The following is a 17,177-nucleotide window of genomic DNA, read 5'->3' as shown; positions in this document are numbered from 1 at the left end:
ATAAAGAATCAAGAAAAAAACTCTTTAAAATATTTAAATTGAACTATTCGAGAACACTTTACTTGTTAAAACAGATACGTCTACAAGAAATCGTTGACGTTCTGTTAAAATGACATTATATTAAGTTAAACTTCAAAATTAACAATTACTACCTGATAATTACTTAATAAGGTAAAACCAAAATAAGTAATATTAAGTAATTATCAGGTAGTAATTGTTAATTTTGAAGTTTAACTTAATATAATGTCATTTTAACAGAACGTCAACGATTTCTTGTAGACGTATCTGTTTTAAAAAGTAAAGTGTTCTGGAATAGTTCAATTTAAATATTTTAAATAGTTTTTTTCTTGATTTTTTATATTTTTTTGCTTTTGACGACGGAAAGAGAAAACTTTCCGAAACGTTAAGCATTTTTTTCTTTGTTAGGCAAATTTTTATTACTGTAAACACAACTTCTGACAAGCAGCGTCCGTTTAGGTTTAACGTAGAAGTGTTTACAAAAAATAACTATTTTATTTTGTAGATTTTTCTTGCAGTGCAGTGGCGAAAAACCCATAAGGATTTTTTTTGGATATGGGAATTTCTATTATTTTTTAAGTAAACATCATACATATCTCGTGTTTCCTCACTTGTAAACGTATTGTTGATTGTTAATACACTACACTATCTACTATAAATTTTTGTGCCCAGATTTGACATTTAATAGAGTAAACAAAAAATAACTTGCTGTCATATAAAGTGTCAATTGGATTTCCAAGGCAGACTTGATCTTTTGAGCAAATTTTTAAAAAATCTATTTTTTTCAGTGAATTTACATATAATGAATAAAAATTAGATACCATCGTATAGATTGTTTTTTGCTCTATCTAATAGAATAAAAATTCAAAATGGCGGCCATAAGAAAACAAAAACTTGACTGTTCATGCATTCAAAACTTGACTGTGCGAAATCTCGAAGGCTTAGAAATTTTCTGAAAACGGCATTTCCCATCATCTTCGATGTTTGGGAAATGCTTGACAGGAGGTTTGAACGTCGCGAAGTAGTACCAGCTTCATTAAATAAACTTCGCCTCTTAACGTTTTTTTTTAATTTACGACAATAGTCACCAAAACCATCTCGTCATATTAAAAAATTACATACACAAAAAGTAATGATAATTGAAAAAATTGCAAATTGATCGTGATCAGTTCATTTCGCTCTTAAAAATTAACCAAACCATGTATTGGCATGAATCAAAAAACAAAATGCTCAGTAGGCACGGTTCTGACTGTAAAATTATATTTTAGGAAGATTTACACACGAAATTATTGCACAGGGTGTTTTAAAGTTAGGGCAAAAAACAACCCCTCGATTAACCCTGTATAATATGCCAAATATTAAAGTTTATAAAAATTTTTGTTTAAGAATTAAAGTTAATATAATTTTATAGTTTGCTAAACAAATCATGAAAATAGGGCTAAAAATAACAAAAATCACTTTAAATTTGCCCAAAAATTTCTCCGTTGCATTTTTTTGGCACCTTAGTGTAGTATACTCTGTTTTTTTTCTCAGGTAAAATTTCGACAGACGATGACAGAAAAAAAGCAGATGACGTCCCATACCAATCTATTTATTTTACTAAAAAAAGTTTCTAATAATTTTTAAGTTAACTATGGATGGGTTTAAATTTTAATCCGTCATGCGTCCTGTCTTGTTGTTTTTAACCAGTTTTATTGGTTTATTTAAAAAATGACAGATCGTATTTCAATTTTATTGATTTCACGGAACGATGAGCGACAAACGGACGCCGATGCGTATGAACTCTCCTTTAGATTTTTGTCATTTTTGACGCTTGTCAAAGTCTTGCCAAATTATAGGTTATAATTTTGTGTCAACTTTTGTCAAATGCCCTGCGTTTTGGAAGATGATGCATTTTGATTCGTATTATTACGTGTGTATTATGTCTTTTGAAGTCAAGTGGAGGAAAAATCGAGTGAAAATTAACTGTAGACCCAGAGCACAGTTTATGGTTAATACTCGCTGCCCAGACAGAAAGTCTTATACACCAATGAAGTTACCATCGATAAAGTTTGTATACCATCTCGTCGTAGATAAGTGCATCTCGTATATGGTAGAAGGATCATACTAAAAATTGTAGTAGCTGTAAAATATCCACATCACACGATAGGTAAGTAATGGATTTTAGTACTGCAGAAAAATAATGTCAAAAGGTACTGGTTTAAAAATTAAGATTAAAGTTAATTAATCAACCTTTAAGGTATAAAATTTGGTAAGTGTTATTATTAATAAAATAGTTTGTTTTATTTATGTTGTTTTATTTATTCCTGTCGAATATTACAAATTTGTATAAGTACATAAGTTATATTGATAAATATAATCATAAATGCGGGAAGTTTCATGAAGCTTGAAAGTAAGAAATAGTTCTTTTTATATTTTTTTGGTATGTGGTGTCTTGTTCTTGTTTGTTTTGTATTATCACATACCGTTTTTTCTTAAATAAAATAACTCGATTTTTTCAGTTTTATACAGTTTTTTCACAATATTTTGAAGTAATCACTTGTCAGTCAACTTTTAAATATATTTATTTGCTGCTATGCGTTTCAGTTCTACCAACTTATTTCTTTGTAAAATAAAATAAACTACTTTGAAATTAAAATGACAGACACATCTATCACTGTCAAGGATCTGGTCGTTGGACAGACTATATACCTAAAGGATGTCCAAAAAAAAGTTTTGTGTAAAAAAAAAATAATATAAAGGGTGGAATATTACTAAAAAATATATGTACAATATTTAAAAAAAAATAAGCCATACAGGGTGGTCCGAACTGTATTCCGGAAACTTCGCCAACATATTCTGTAGATAAAAATAAGTAAAAAAGTTCGTATAAACGTATGTCTTAAAATGCTTACTTTTGGAGATACAGGGTGTAGATGTTTCATTTTTATTTCGATTTTTTCCAAATAATTTCTGAAGTAACGTCAATATTTGGATGAAAATTGGTGTCTGGGAGTTTTTTGACATGACAAATTTGATTTTGATGTCAATATGACTCCTATTTATAGGTGGCGCCGCCATGTGTTTTAACTGTCTTGAAGAGTAATAACTTTTCGTCCGGAGTCCAAAGATATACATTTTCGTGACTTTTTACGTAAAAAATGTCTCCTGGTAAAAATCGCTACGAGCAATAATTCTCTAGATATTTCGAATGGAAATAGTCAATAGATGTCATTATTGACAAAAAAATAAACTCGTTGAGTAGATAGTTATTGGACCAAAATATTGAATTTGGAAAATTTTTATTTTTTTAAATTAAACATAAATTTTTCTGCGGAAAAATGATGATAAAACAGTTTCTGTTGAACTTTTAGCACAAAAACATTTCAAATTTATGATTTCAGTCTACTAACTATTTAGTTAACATATTTAATTTATGTCCACGATGACAGGTTGATAATTTCGATTCTAAATATCTTGTGAACCATTACTCGCAGCGATTTTAACCAAGAAACTTTTTTTACGTAAAAATCGTCGTAAATGTATATTTTTTTACTCGTTAATTTTATACAGGTACTGACGAAAAGTTATTACTCTTCAAAACAGTTAAAACATACATAGGTGGCGTCACCTACAAGTAGGAGTCATAGTGACGTTAAAATCAAATTTCTCATGACAAAAAAATCCCAGACAGCAATTTTCATTTAAATATTGTCGTTACTTCAGAAATTATTTGGAAAAAATCGAAATGAAAATGAAACTTCTACACCCTGTATCTCCGAAACTAAGCATTTCAGGACATATATTTATATGAACTTTTTTACTTATTTTTATCTCCAGAATATGCTTCCGAAGTTTCCGGAATACAGTTCGGACCACCCTGTATATAATTTTATATATTGCAATGTTGGCTACGCCAAAAAAAATATCCAGTTTTTTCATCGAGGATTATCATTTCTTTTATTTTTGGTGTTTAAAAAAATTAATTAAAAGTAATAATTAGTTAAGTAATTATTATTAGTAATATTTGCTCCAGTTTTTTGACCACTTTTTGGATATAGGTTTTTGGTTTTTAACCAAAATTTTAGAAAATAAGAAATATAATGGCAATACTGCATGCAGAGTTCCTCAAATAAAAATAGTGTGCTATATATAGAATTTTATGCTGAATCCAATTATGTCCGGAAAAATAGGTTGTGCATTTTTAAAAAAATTAAAACTTTATCGTAACTTTTTTGGCATATTTGGTCTAGCATTATAAAGCATGCAACACTGCTGTATAAAACTTTTTTTCATATGTTTGTCAACAACGACGATATTGAACTTCCCCGCCCTAATTGGCCACCCTGTATATACTACTAACTAAATATGATAAAAATTACACTCAAAAACTGTAAAATCGACTATTTTAAATGAAAACTTCCATTTTTAATATTTTTATATAAATGTTAAAAAGTTATATAAAGCTATGTAAATGCCTCGCTGATTGTGAAATAAATTCTTGTCCTTGTGAACTATGTTGTCGCGACCATACATAGTTCTTATACAGGTTGTTAACTGGAGAGTTACTTATAGGGGAACAGAATGGCAACACTGCCTATTGAGAACGCCATGCACTTATAGGGTTTTCTGCCGACTCGTCCCGTCGCGTCGTCTATCGACGAGCGGGCCGAGGTTGCCATAGTTAAACCATAAAGCTCTTGTCGCAAGTAATAAACAAATTAACAACCTGTATATTGCCGCGTGTATTGGCTGGTCACGTATGCAGGATGCAAGAAAATCGCCTACCACAATCCCTTCATTACGGTGAGCTTGTAGATGGTAAGAAGAACCCGGGGGACAACACAAAAAGGTACAAGGATATTTTCCACGAAAAATTGAAGGGGATAAGCATGCAGAATCAGTGGAAAGAAGCAGCGCACAATAGAACGCAATGGAGAAGAATTGTAAATTCAGTTAACAGCGATAACCAAAAAGCAAAGAGGCAACAAAGCAGTGAGATTTTTGAATGTCCGGAGTGCGGAAGAGATATAACATCACGCATCGAGCTTTTCAGTCACAGAAAAGCTCATGAAAGAAAACGCCTTGCGTAACCATCTTCTGATGCGTGTCGGATACTCGTTAGCGAATAATTGCAGTAGTAGTAGTAGTAGTAGTAGATAGTAGAAAAAAATAATTTATAATTAGTTATATTTTGTTTAGGTAATATTACCATGTGATGCATGGAGTGTAGAGGTAAAGAGAAAAAACATCTTCGTGCATTAAAAAATGGTCATAAAAAAGGGAAGACTTAAGATGGCGCTGCTGTTGCAAAAACCTAAAATTTGAAATATGCGCCCAAAATCTTTAGAACAGGAAATGATCCAAAAGAGATAAATATTTGCGCGGGTTTCAAAAAATACAAATTTTATTTTCATGTCACATACTGGAATAAATTATCGATTTTTATTCTGCAGCAATAGACTCGGCCTCTAATATATAAAAATAATTGTTTTATATTCTAAAAAATAAAAAAAACGTTTTTGGGTAATGTTTGGTTATGTTACGTTTATTCTCTTATCTATGGTTACTTTTTATTTTTTAGATTTATGCCTCCTTAGCGCCACTGCACTGTGGTTATTTGGTGAAGTCTTATTCTTCCCATTTTTTCAAATAAAGTTCCATAAGAGATATTGCTCCTCATCTCTACACTCCATAATGTGATGACAGACCAAATTGCAATGTATTATAAGTTGTCTATCTATTTTATATTATAAGTCTTTTATCTATGGGATAACATTTTGATGCATGAAAACGTTAAATTTGAGCCTCTTGAAAATTATGTACTTTTTTCATAGAAAACGTCCGAAATTAGAATGCATGAACACTAGGCTTAATATAAATAAGAGTTAATCATTAAAGAATTCAAAATTATAGACATATTTAAATAGCATTCACAAAAAAATAAACGTAAATTTGACCCGAAAAGCCTTAAAAATAAAACATAATAATCATACAAAAACAAAAAAATAATCACAGAAAGTTCGAAACTTTCTGGTTTTGCCACAAACTTTACCTTATTAAGTAATTGTTATCAGGTAGTAATGTTAATTTTGAAGTTTAACTTAATATAATGTCATTTTAACAGAACGTCAATGGTTTTTATAGACGTATCTGTTTAAAAAAAAACTAAAGTGTTCTCGAATAGTTCCATTTAGATATTTTAAATATTTTTTTTCTTTGTTCTTTGTATGATTTTGCTTCCGATGACGGGAAAAGACATACTTCCAGAAACATTAAACATTTTTTTATCAGTTAGGCAAATTTGTTTATTAGTAAACCACTGCTGACAATTATTAGTCTCCATTGGATAACGCCCAGCGGTGTTTACAAAAAATTACTATTTTATTTTGTAGATTTTCTTGCAGTAGCGAAATACTGATAGGATTTTTTCGAGAGATGAAGGAAAGTTATTTAAAAGGAAAGTTATTTAAAAAGAAAATTTTTTAAAAAAACTCTGAAAATCTTTCACATAAATTTTATTGTTGTCTTACAATAATTACATAAAATCTAATAAAAGGCAAATAAATTGCCGGATGTTAGCAAAAAATACATACATATAATTAAAATAATACAATGAATTCGATTTAAAGATTATTTATAAAATTAATCATAAAATACATTTTCTAAAGTTAATCATAAAATATAGGTATTTGCCAATAAAGTTATAAAATATATTATCTATAAAATATGTTATTTTTAATAATGCTACAAATTGTATTATTATAAATTGTAGATATATTTAAAGCCCACAAATTATATTAATATTTTTGGTAATAATAATCGTTTATTTACATACATATTTCATATCCATTGTTTAAAAACAACAAGCTAACGGTACAGGTAAAAGTATACTTGGTCAAATCCTCGGCGTGTACGTATCAAATTTTGTGTATGCAAAAAATTTGTTATCGCCCTTATAACTACAACACAATTTACAGAATTAAAAACATAAATATTTTTTATTCTGTAAACTCTAGTTATATCTGGTCAGAAAATAAATGCCATTTAACATTTTTTACTGCTAAAAATAGTAGTAATGGTTAACGGATATTTGTTTATGTTATGAATGAAAAATAATAAATCGACTTATTCAGGGAATGGGGTCGAATATCCATAAAGTTTTCGAAAACACGGATGATCCTGAAGGTGATCATAATATACAAAAAGGATATAAGCAATCGCGAACACTATAAGAATGGTATATACCACTAGCACTTCATAATGCTGTATACGTAATTTATCGTAAAATTTGTTGAGATAATTAACGTCCTCCTCAGTCATGCCCATATTCTCGCACCTAATGCGATTAACGCGGGTTTCATCTCCGAAATAGCGACCTGGTGCTAAACGAACTTTATCTTGGAATAAATTTAACATCTTTTCAATGTAATAGCAATGCACCGGGTTTTCGTTTATGTCAATGGTTAGGTTATCGAACGTAAAACGCTCAGGCAAATTCTCATAATTTTCAAAATCTAAATAGTTACCCGTTAAATTGAGTAGTTTTAAAAAAGGAAACTCAAAGAACGAAAACGTCTCCCTCAAATCAAATACTGCCATATTGTTGTTTGAAAAATTTAAACTTTGGAGGGCTTCCAGTGGTCGAAATTTAGCCATAGACACCGCACTAAGACTGTTATGAGATAAATCGAGATGTTCTAAATTAGTCAAATGAACAAAAATATAGTTTTGATAAATAGACGTTAGATAGTTATAGGCTAGCGAGAGACTCTTTAAACTAATCAGGTAATTAAAGGAAAAATCATCGATGTAGACAATATCATTGAGCGATAAATCTAAACTTTGAAGTTTTTTTAAATATCTAAACGTGAAAGGTTTTAAATGAATAATATTGTTCTTTCGGAGTTCTAACGTTTTTAAATTATCTAGACCGAACCACTGTTCCGGCTGCAACTCAACAATTTTATTGTCGCTTAAATTGAGGTAATGCAAGCAAGTTAAGGATGCGAAAGCTCGGCTGTGAATTTCGTTAATAAATAGACTGCTAAGATTTAAACTGATAATGGAATCAGATGAGTTAACTTCGAATGCTCCTGTTTCTAATACATCGGAGGTTAGATTCAGGATAGTTACAAAATTTCCTGGGAAAAGGTTCATCGGATTGCAACCTTGCGAAGGGGAACAGTAACGTTCGTAAGAGAAACTGAATGTATTGGCTTTATATTCTTCTAGATTTTTAAAGTATCGGTTATTTGATTTAGGAAGATTGATATCCTTATTTGCTTCATAACATATTGGTTGCGATTTATCAGCTTTGATTTCGCCTATAGGATGGTAATATATCAATAAGTGAAAACAAAAATATCTCCAAATCATCTGAAATAAAAAAAAACAAATTAAGGACTTGTTTCACGATAAATATATTATAATAAATAAATAATAATTTAAGACAAACTGTTTTTTAAGTACTATTCAGGCATTGCATCCGTGTAGAAGATACCTGTTCCTTAGAAAAATACTGGGTGATTCAAATTGCAGTTATCCAATAAAAATCCATATGAGATACGAAATAAAAACTTGTAATCTAATGATGCAAAACAATTTCTATTCTTATACTGAATTTGTTGAAAATAATATTTGTTATAATGTCAAAAGGCTTCTCAAAATTTATTCGCAATAAAAGAGCAAATTCTACAGGGTCCGGCAATAGTGCGTCAGGCATCTGTAGCTACTAGAATAAAAAACTTGAGAATTTTGTTTAAGTGCAAACCTAAAGTATGTACCAGGATGTATTTCAGGAAAATATTTTAACTTTTATAGGATGGCTCAAAAAAGTGTGAGTGGACCTGGATGATTTTTTTTAAATGGAACACCCTGTATATAATTGCATTTTTGGCTTTCTTTCAGATCACTTTACATAACCCTAAGATGTGAATAAATATATTTCGATAGTTTCAGAGATATTAAAAAATAAATAAAAAATATGTATTTTTCAGCCCTTCTTAAAAAAAATATTAAAAATACAAGAACTGTTCTGAAATCAAAACTATATTAGGTATTTACTTTAGATAGTCTGTTCTTACATTGTTATAAATATAGTAATCGTATATCATACAGGATCTTCAATATTCTACGCCAAACTTTCTAAAATATAAAATAGTTTTTCTTTGTTATTTTAAATGCAACACCCTGTATATTATTTTTTTATTAGATGGAGAGTTAAAAAATGAACATTTTTTGTATTTAGAGTATTTCAAAATTTTGAACGGTTTCGCAGATACGCGCAGTATTATTTCATATGGCGCTTTCAATGGTAAAATACGAGAGAAAAATCAATGGGTGGCTTTGATAAAAATTTACTGTGGAAAATGCCATATGAAATATAAAACCGCAAATATCTACGAAACCGTTAAAAATTTTGAAATACTTTAAATACAAAAAATGTTCATTTTCTAAGTCTCCGTCTATTGAAAAAATAATATACAGGGTGTTCCCTTTAAAAAAACGAGAAAAAATTATTTTATATTTTAGAAAGTTTGGCGCAGAATTTTGAACATTCTGTATAATTTACGATTTTCATATTTATAGCAAAGTAAATACAGACCATCTAAAGTAAATACCTAATGTAGTTTTGATTTCAGGACAGTTTTGTATTTTAATAATTTTTAAGAAGGGCTGAAAAATACATATTTTTTATTTATTTTTTAATATCTCTGAAACTATCAAAATATATTTATTCATATCTTAGGGTTATGTAAAGTGATCTGAAAGGAAGCCAAAAATGCAATAATATACAGGGTATTCCATTTAAAAAAAATCATCAAGGTCCACTCACACTTTTTTGAGCCAACCTATAGAAGTTAAAATATTTTCTTGAAATACATCCTGGCACATACATTAGGTTCGCACTTAAACAAAATTCTCAAGTTTTTTATTCTAGGAGCTACAGATGCCCGACGCACTATTGCCGGACCCTGTATATCGGATATAGGGTTTCACTACTTGACTTGAAATCTAGTAGTCTACTTGAGTAGTTTCTAAAAACATCAAGTTACTTAACTTGATGAATCCCTAATCGGATACATTTTTCTACAACCAAGCAGTGTCATTCATAAAAGGCATAATATGCGAATTGTTTGTAAAATTTTATGAGTAATATACAGGGTGCTACAAATTCGAGGTACGAGCATTGGTATCTCGGAAACCGTAATAGATACGAAGATGGTTAAATTGGGGCAAAGGTGCTCCTTGGGATGTTCACCAAGATGTCATTAAAAAAGTTTTAAAAATTTCAAGGATTGCTGAGTTTTTTGGAAAAAACTGATTTTTTTGAAAATCAATTTCATTTTTTCCTGTCGTTACTTTTTAGAAAATCACAAAAAAACTAATTGCACATTCTCATAACCATTTATTATTATTTAAAATAATTTTAAGTCCGACTCTGGTTTTTTAAATTATTTAATCTGACTATATTCATCGCAACAATATTGATCAGCGCTAATTAACATTGAATAAGAAAAATCGATCCATTTGAAAGATTTAAATAAATAATGTCTAGGTTAGCAATTTAAAGATATTCTTATTAACTATTTTTATTGTGAATTTGATATCTCAATGTCTATAATCTAATCTAATAATATGCATAATATTAATCGTAGTAATTATAAAAAAACTTTTACAAACTATGTAGTTCCTAATGCTCTACATGTTCGCAAGGGTTACCATCCTCCCTAATGCACAAATTAAGGCTCTCCTTCCCACTGGCGCTAGCCTAGCATTTGTAAGGGTTTGGCTGTCACTAAATGCTGCAAAAACCATATGACCTTTCTTCACGAATCTTTTTTTATTTGTTTATATACATCTTAAGACGTGCTTATAATTATATTTCCTTAACCAAACTTAACTCAAACTGTTTCAAATTTACCCCTAAAACACCCTAAAAAAAAATGATTTTATAAGTAATTTTTTTAGCATTAAATGTATTCAAATCGATTTTAAAACTAATTACGAGCATGTCCGGAACCTTCCTTAATAAAGTGAAACAAAAATTATTTCAAAATATTAAAAAACATGGTCGCAATTTTGTGACGGCCGACCCTCTGCAAACACAACTTTGATCATTTTTGTTGCCCGTAATGTGGCGCCTCCACGTGAATTTTGCTAACGCTTTTGAAGGCGGGCAAAGGAAACCAGGTACGTATTCGAATTATTTGGATAAATTATTTTATAACGCTTGTCTCTTACTAAAAATTCATATACAAGGCTCTTACACAATAATTTGAAATTTTTATTTTGTAATCAAATCACACGGCAAACAAAATTTTCGTTGCATCTATTGTGTGTGTATTGATCATGATGCAATGTAACAAAACATAAAACAATAAATAATTAATAAGATGGTTTGACCACTGTGAATTAATATTTTATGCTATTAAATTATTTTCACTATGCTTCAGTTGTCATGGTAATGGAAGCCCACAGTAACTTGGACCGGCGCGACTTCAAATAAGCAAAAATTAGAGTATAAAATCGTTATATCGCATTAAATAAAGAGATAGTACATGATACATGATACAGAGATTACGTGATAATATAATAATTGTTACTACCTATTCTTACTTTGATCTATTATTTTTAAATTGTTTAAAAAATTAATATTGTTAAAAGTGATAAAAATTATACTACTATGTATTATACTGGTGATAGTTAAAGTGCCATAATAGTACTCTAGTGCCATAGAGTACTCTACAAACAAAAAATAATTCGTTGAAAAAAAACACACCAAAATAGAATAAAAAACACTGAGATGTACTAAGATGATATCTTTACTTAAAAAGTATGTTCTACATATACGAAGTCAATGGAGATACATATAGGCAATAATAATGCATATATAAACATTTACTATATTAGATAATCATATTCTTTAAAAAATGGACGATTACGATAGACTACTTAACTTTTAACAGAGATATTTCTAATAGGCATATTTCTAGATTTTCTAGGATACACCAATTCAGTCAAAAGACATTTCATGTAGAATTCCGTAAGCTATTTTTTAGTTTTTTTCCCAAAAAAACTTCATCTTTGAAAATAATTTCAACAAGTAGGCTTTGGAGCATCACAAAACAAAAGCAAATGAATAATGGAATTGTCGTAACCAATGCTATTATATCGCAGCAGAAGAGTCTCAACTTTGTAATTTTTTTAAAACGTATATTTTACAAATATTTTTTTTATGATGAATGTAGATGATAGGGGTAAGTTTTTACTGTTTTTCTGCTCTTTAACATTTTAATAATATTTTGCCATATTTGTATTAGGGCCATTTTTGTTAAAATATATTTTTCAAAAAAAAAACTTTAAAATTTATGAACGATTTAAAAAAAATGTAGAAATAGCGTATTTTTTATACATGTCATTCGCTTAGGTAGTCCTTATTCTTTTATGTCGAGCAAAATAAATCTGCCCCAAACTGCCACCCTGTGTGGTAGAGCATATTGTTTTGTTGGATGCACATAGTCCGGCAATAGTGCGTCAGGCATCTGTAGCTCCTAGAATAAAAAACTTGGAAATTTTGTTTAAGTACAAATCTAAAGTATGTACGAGGATGTACTTCAGGAAAATATTATTTTAACTTCTATAGGGTGGCTCAAAAAAGTGTGAGTGGACCGGGATGATTTTTTTAAATGGAACACTCTGTATATTATTGCATTTTTGGCTTCCTTTCTGATCACTTTACATAATCCTAAGATAAGATGTAAATATATTTGGATAGTTTCAGAGATATTAATAAATAAATAAATAATATATTTATATTTTTCAATAAGTTACAAAGTAAGTTGATAAAATATATATTGCATTTTCAAAATAATTACAAACAAAATGCAGGTATAGGTATATGCCTCAAAAATCTTAAAAATCGATTTTTAAGAAAAAACTAGTTTTATAAAAAGTTCATTACTTTTGACTTTTGAGACACTCTGTATAACAATTTTTTTTACATATTATGATGCTTCTAGGCTCATACATTTTTTGGAAACTAGTTAAGGTGTGACTTTTTCTTTTTTGCAAGAATGTGCGAAAATATGATTTTTTATGTGGGTTAATATTGTAACACCCTGTATAAACCATTTCCTATGGACTAATAATTGTTATTTTTTTCATATTTTGTATTGAATTTGTAATTTTAACACATATTGAATAATATCTACGAGCAAAAGAATTTTTCTATAAAATATGGTCCACCAAGATTTGGGGCGCCGGCGCCGTTGACCCTGGATTTATCGAGAGATTCGCAAGTGCAAGTAGTCGATGCACCGCCTTCTGTTAGTTTAAAAGCTACCTCGTCTCTTCGGATTCCCCGCAGGTGTTATAGTTTGTCTAGGGAAGGGAAGCCTTAATTTATTTTTTGTTCAATCTTATTTATAGCTCTTTGAACATATTTTCTTCTATACTTCCTAATGCATTTGTACTCTTTAAATGTTGAAATGTATTGATTTCACTTTTACAAATGAAGTCAAGAAATTCCCCCCTCCTTGCTCTTTGGCGACAGATCCAGGAACCTCGCCATTAGACTGTGTGCTCTACCATTTCAAATCCATCTTCCGGAGAAGTAACTTGATTGTTTATATTATATCATATTTATATTTTTTATTTTTTATTATTTTGTTGCGTTTGATTTCTCTTATTCAATATTTTACCTCACGTCATTGTTAAGTTGGAAAGCTTATCAATATTGTAATGATGAATAGATTAAATATTAAAAAAACAGAGCCGGACTTGAAATTAGTTTAAATAAATTTTGATTAAATGTCCAAAACACAAAAAAACATTAAGTGTGGTATATCATTGTACTTAGGAGACCGAGTTCTTTCAAAGCCTGAAATAAAAAAATGGAGGTCCGTATTTACAAAAATTAACTTGGCCTCTGTATCTCACGAATTATCAGCTAATTTGAAAATCTAAAAATACTATCAGATAGCCCTGATAAAGTGACTATGAAAATGTGCCATTACTTTTTTAATTTTCTAAAAAATAACGCCAGGAAAAAATAAAATTGATTTTCAAAAAAATCCGTTTTTCTCAAAAAACTCGGCAATCTTTGAAATTTTATAAACTTTTTTGATAGCATGTTGGCAAACATCCCAAGGCGCAACTTTGCCCCAATTTAACCATCTTCGTATCTATTACGGTTTCCAAGATTCCAAGGCTCGTACCTCGAATTTGTAGCACCCTGTATACAAGGTGTCCCAGAAATAAGTGCAAGTATTTTAACTAGTGGTATAGTTCAACCCCAGAAACACGCCAAAGCGGTTTTTTTCGCGAATTTTTTTTTTTGAAAATTCGGAGTTTTTTGAAAAATTTTTTGGATTTTTTTTAGTTTTTAGTTAAAAAACATAATTTCTTGATAATATGGGAACATAGGAGCTTAGTAGATTAAATTTACAAGAAAGAAATTTCAGAAAAGATCCAGTAGTTCTCAAAATTCGAGCAAAAAATCATTGTTTTGGACATTTTCAAAGTAAAATAACTCCATTATTTTGGACTTATTTGAAAAACGATAAAGAGAAAATATGTATATTTCTTTTATCGAGATCTACCACCCCTTAAAATACTTGCACTTATTTCAGGGACACCCTGTATATACGTATAAAAACAACAGATTGACAAAAGAAAAATATTTTTTAAAGCTTCACTCAGAACGTCGCAATTAGTGGTTTCAATTACACTTTACACTTTTTAGTTTACGATCATTTACATTGTCTAAAAACACAAATAAAATTAATAGAATATCCTAGCAACAACTTGCGGTATGTGGATGATAATCAACCAATCAATCAAATTACTACCGCTAATTTTGACGTTCTGTATGCTTACATTTAAATTAGAGGAACAAACTTCTACGCTAATTATTGAATCCACTAATTTATTCCAGTAATCGCGAGGTTCTGAACGAAGCTTAATTATTAATAATTATATCAAAAAATGTATTGCTTTGCTTACCTTTTAAAACTGAATCCTTTTCAAAACTGATATAAAAATAGTACTACCAAATATTAACTTTTAATAAAGTGTGACAGTTATATATTTGATATAATGAATATTCCTATGTATTTATTTGCAATGTATAATTCTAAAATATAAAAAAATATCACAACCTGTACACATTTTCTTTTTAATTATTATATATAACTTACATCAAAAACGTACGTAAGGCGTATTAAAATACCATTTAGAAAAATATTAAACGTGCTTACAACATGGATAAACCATATAATACAACAGAAATTGAATACACTTTATAAAGTAAATGGGAAAGGTTTCTAGCCACATATATAGTTTTTGCTTGTTTTGGATTTAACAGAATTTGCTTTTTATGAGATTTTTTTTTAATAAATAAAATATACATATCATACAGAGTAGCCCATTAGTGCGAGGAAGTCCAATATCGTCGTCATTGTCAAAGATGTGAAAAACAGTTTTACAGGGTGTAAGGCATGGTTTATGAATTAAGTAAAATTCATAAACACCCTGTATGTTTATGAATTTGCTTTGATTTGCAAACTGTCACTAGAAAATTGCCATGGCGACACCAGCCAACTTGGTTGCCATTTTATTGAAAAATGGCCCTTTATTCAAAATCTGAGCTAGATAGGTATAGGAAACCCTAAAATAATTTGAAAGAGCATTTGAATCTGCTTCGATTTATTTAAAAAAATACAGGGTGTTGTGATTGAAATAACCAGAAATAACGAAGTTTTTATCTAAAATATATATTTAAAATAGACCAGCAATTTTTGAAACCCCTGTATACATTAAACAAAGCAATCAAATTTTTCAGTAAATTTTATTTCTCTAGCTTAAATGTAAGCACAAGAATGAATTCTGAAAAGCAATGTACAGGGTGTTAATAATCTATTCTATTATAGCATGCATTTTTAAATATCTTTAAATATCTCAAATAATATATCGACATATGTATAGGGTGTCCCACTAAGAATAGCTCTCGGCTGTAGCTTGGAAAGTATTAGCCGTAGGGCTTACGGAAAAAAATATTTATAACTAAAGGGACTATGCGAAATTGCTGGAAACTATTTTCAAGTTTGTAAAACGGCCGCTAGGGGCGCAACTGCTATGGAAAATAAAAAAATAGAATTTTTACAGAATTTTGCCTAGATAATGGGTACTATAAATAATAGCTTCATAATCTTCAGTAAATTTTGGCTTTTTTTTGTTAGAACCATCCCCTATCTGCTAAAATAAAGTGGTGGGGGAAGGTTAGATCTATCTTTATTTAAATGTTAATAACTCCGGACTCTCTGGATGAATAGAATTTAACAAACGAGGCTCGTTTAAAAGAGCGTTTCTTACTCTATATTATAGCATAAAAATAATTCAATTCAATTCATTTCAATTCAAAATGTCCTTATTAGGTATATAAACAATAATTGTATACAAATTAAAATAATAACGATGGCGACGTTCACATTTGTGCTCTTCCATAATAATAATAAAGTTTTGAACGTAACATAACATAGCGCGTTTTTTCAAAAAAGTTAAAGATGATAGTATATGTAATTTTTGCTGATAGTAAAGAGTAGTAAAAGCTTAAAAAGTCAGCGAAAACCGCATCTTGATATCTTCTTTCAAACTGAAGATATTAGCAAAATTATAATAAATACTAAAAAATAAGCCTTAATTACGTTATCATTACAATACGGTATTAGTAGCCCTCTTGATTATGCCCATTCAAACAAAAAAAATCGACGAAATACCAGAATATCATAATACCAGATGTATTAATATCTAATAATTAAGATATTAATAACAGTGAACAAGAAACGATGATTCAGTGAAGTCATGGTAGGCTTTGGAAAAAAGTTGTTTTTGACGTAATAGTATAAACGTCAAATTGTTATTAGATCAATATTTTGATAGTCTTAGCAGCGTTTTTTTATCTTTTAATTGCTTTTTCAAAATGCCTTTATTATTTGAAGTACTTGAAGTTGTTGATAACCTAAACGATATTGTATAAAATTAAAAAAGAATTCGAAAGAACTGCTAAACTAAAAAAGTAAGCGATACATGCATTATTATAAATAATAAATTAAAATCACTTTTTTTATTATATATAATATAGATAATTTTAAAGTATGGGGACTCATGTTATGTAT

At 29.3% G+C, this 17,177-nt stretch overlaps 2 protein-coding genes across 4 annotated transcripts in view; both read right to left on the bottom strand.

The window, feature by feature from the left end:
• The window catches only part of LOC115877849 (inositol-trisphosphate 3-kinase homolog), a 282,008-nt gene that overhangs the window by 242,729 nt on the left and 22,102 nt on the right, over nucleotides 1-17,177 (bottom strand). The window lies entirely within an intron of this gene.
• Nucleotides 6,501-15,324, bottom strand: LOC115877850 (toll-like receptor 4). The gene is made up of 3 exons (XM_030894179.1): nucleotides 15,201-15,324; nucleotides 15,007-15,136; nucleotides 6,501-8,376 (listed from the first exon to the last, which is right to left on the bottom strand). The coding sequence occupies exon 3, from the start codon at nucleotides 8,374-8,376 to the stop codon at nucleotides 7,126-7,128; it is 1,251 nt and encodes a 416-aa protein (XP_030750039.1). The 5' UTR covers nucleotides 15,007-15,136; nucleotides 15,201-15,324; the 3' UTR covers nucleotides 6,501-7,125.

The sequence above is a fragment of the Sitophilus oryzae genome, unplaced genomic scaffold (genome assembly GCF_002938485.1).
Source record: "Sitophilus oryzae breed Bouriz unplaced genomic scaffold, Soryzae_2.0 scaffold_1499_pilon_pilon, whole genome shotgun sequence".
NCBI classification, from domain to species: domain Eukaryota; kingdom Metazoa; phylum Arthropoda; class Insecta; order Coleoptera; family Curculionidae; genus Sitophilus; species Sitophilus oryzae.
This window is presented reverse-complemented; position numbering and strand designations above follow the sequence as displayed.

What these genes read in the sequence shown, in the direction of transcription:
- LOC115877850 (XM_030894179.1), bottom strand. Translation starts at nt 8,376, where the DNA reads ATGATTTGGAGATATTTTTGTTTTCACTTATTGATATATTACCATCCT.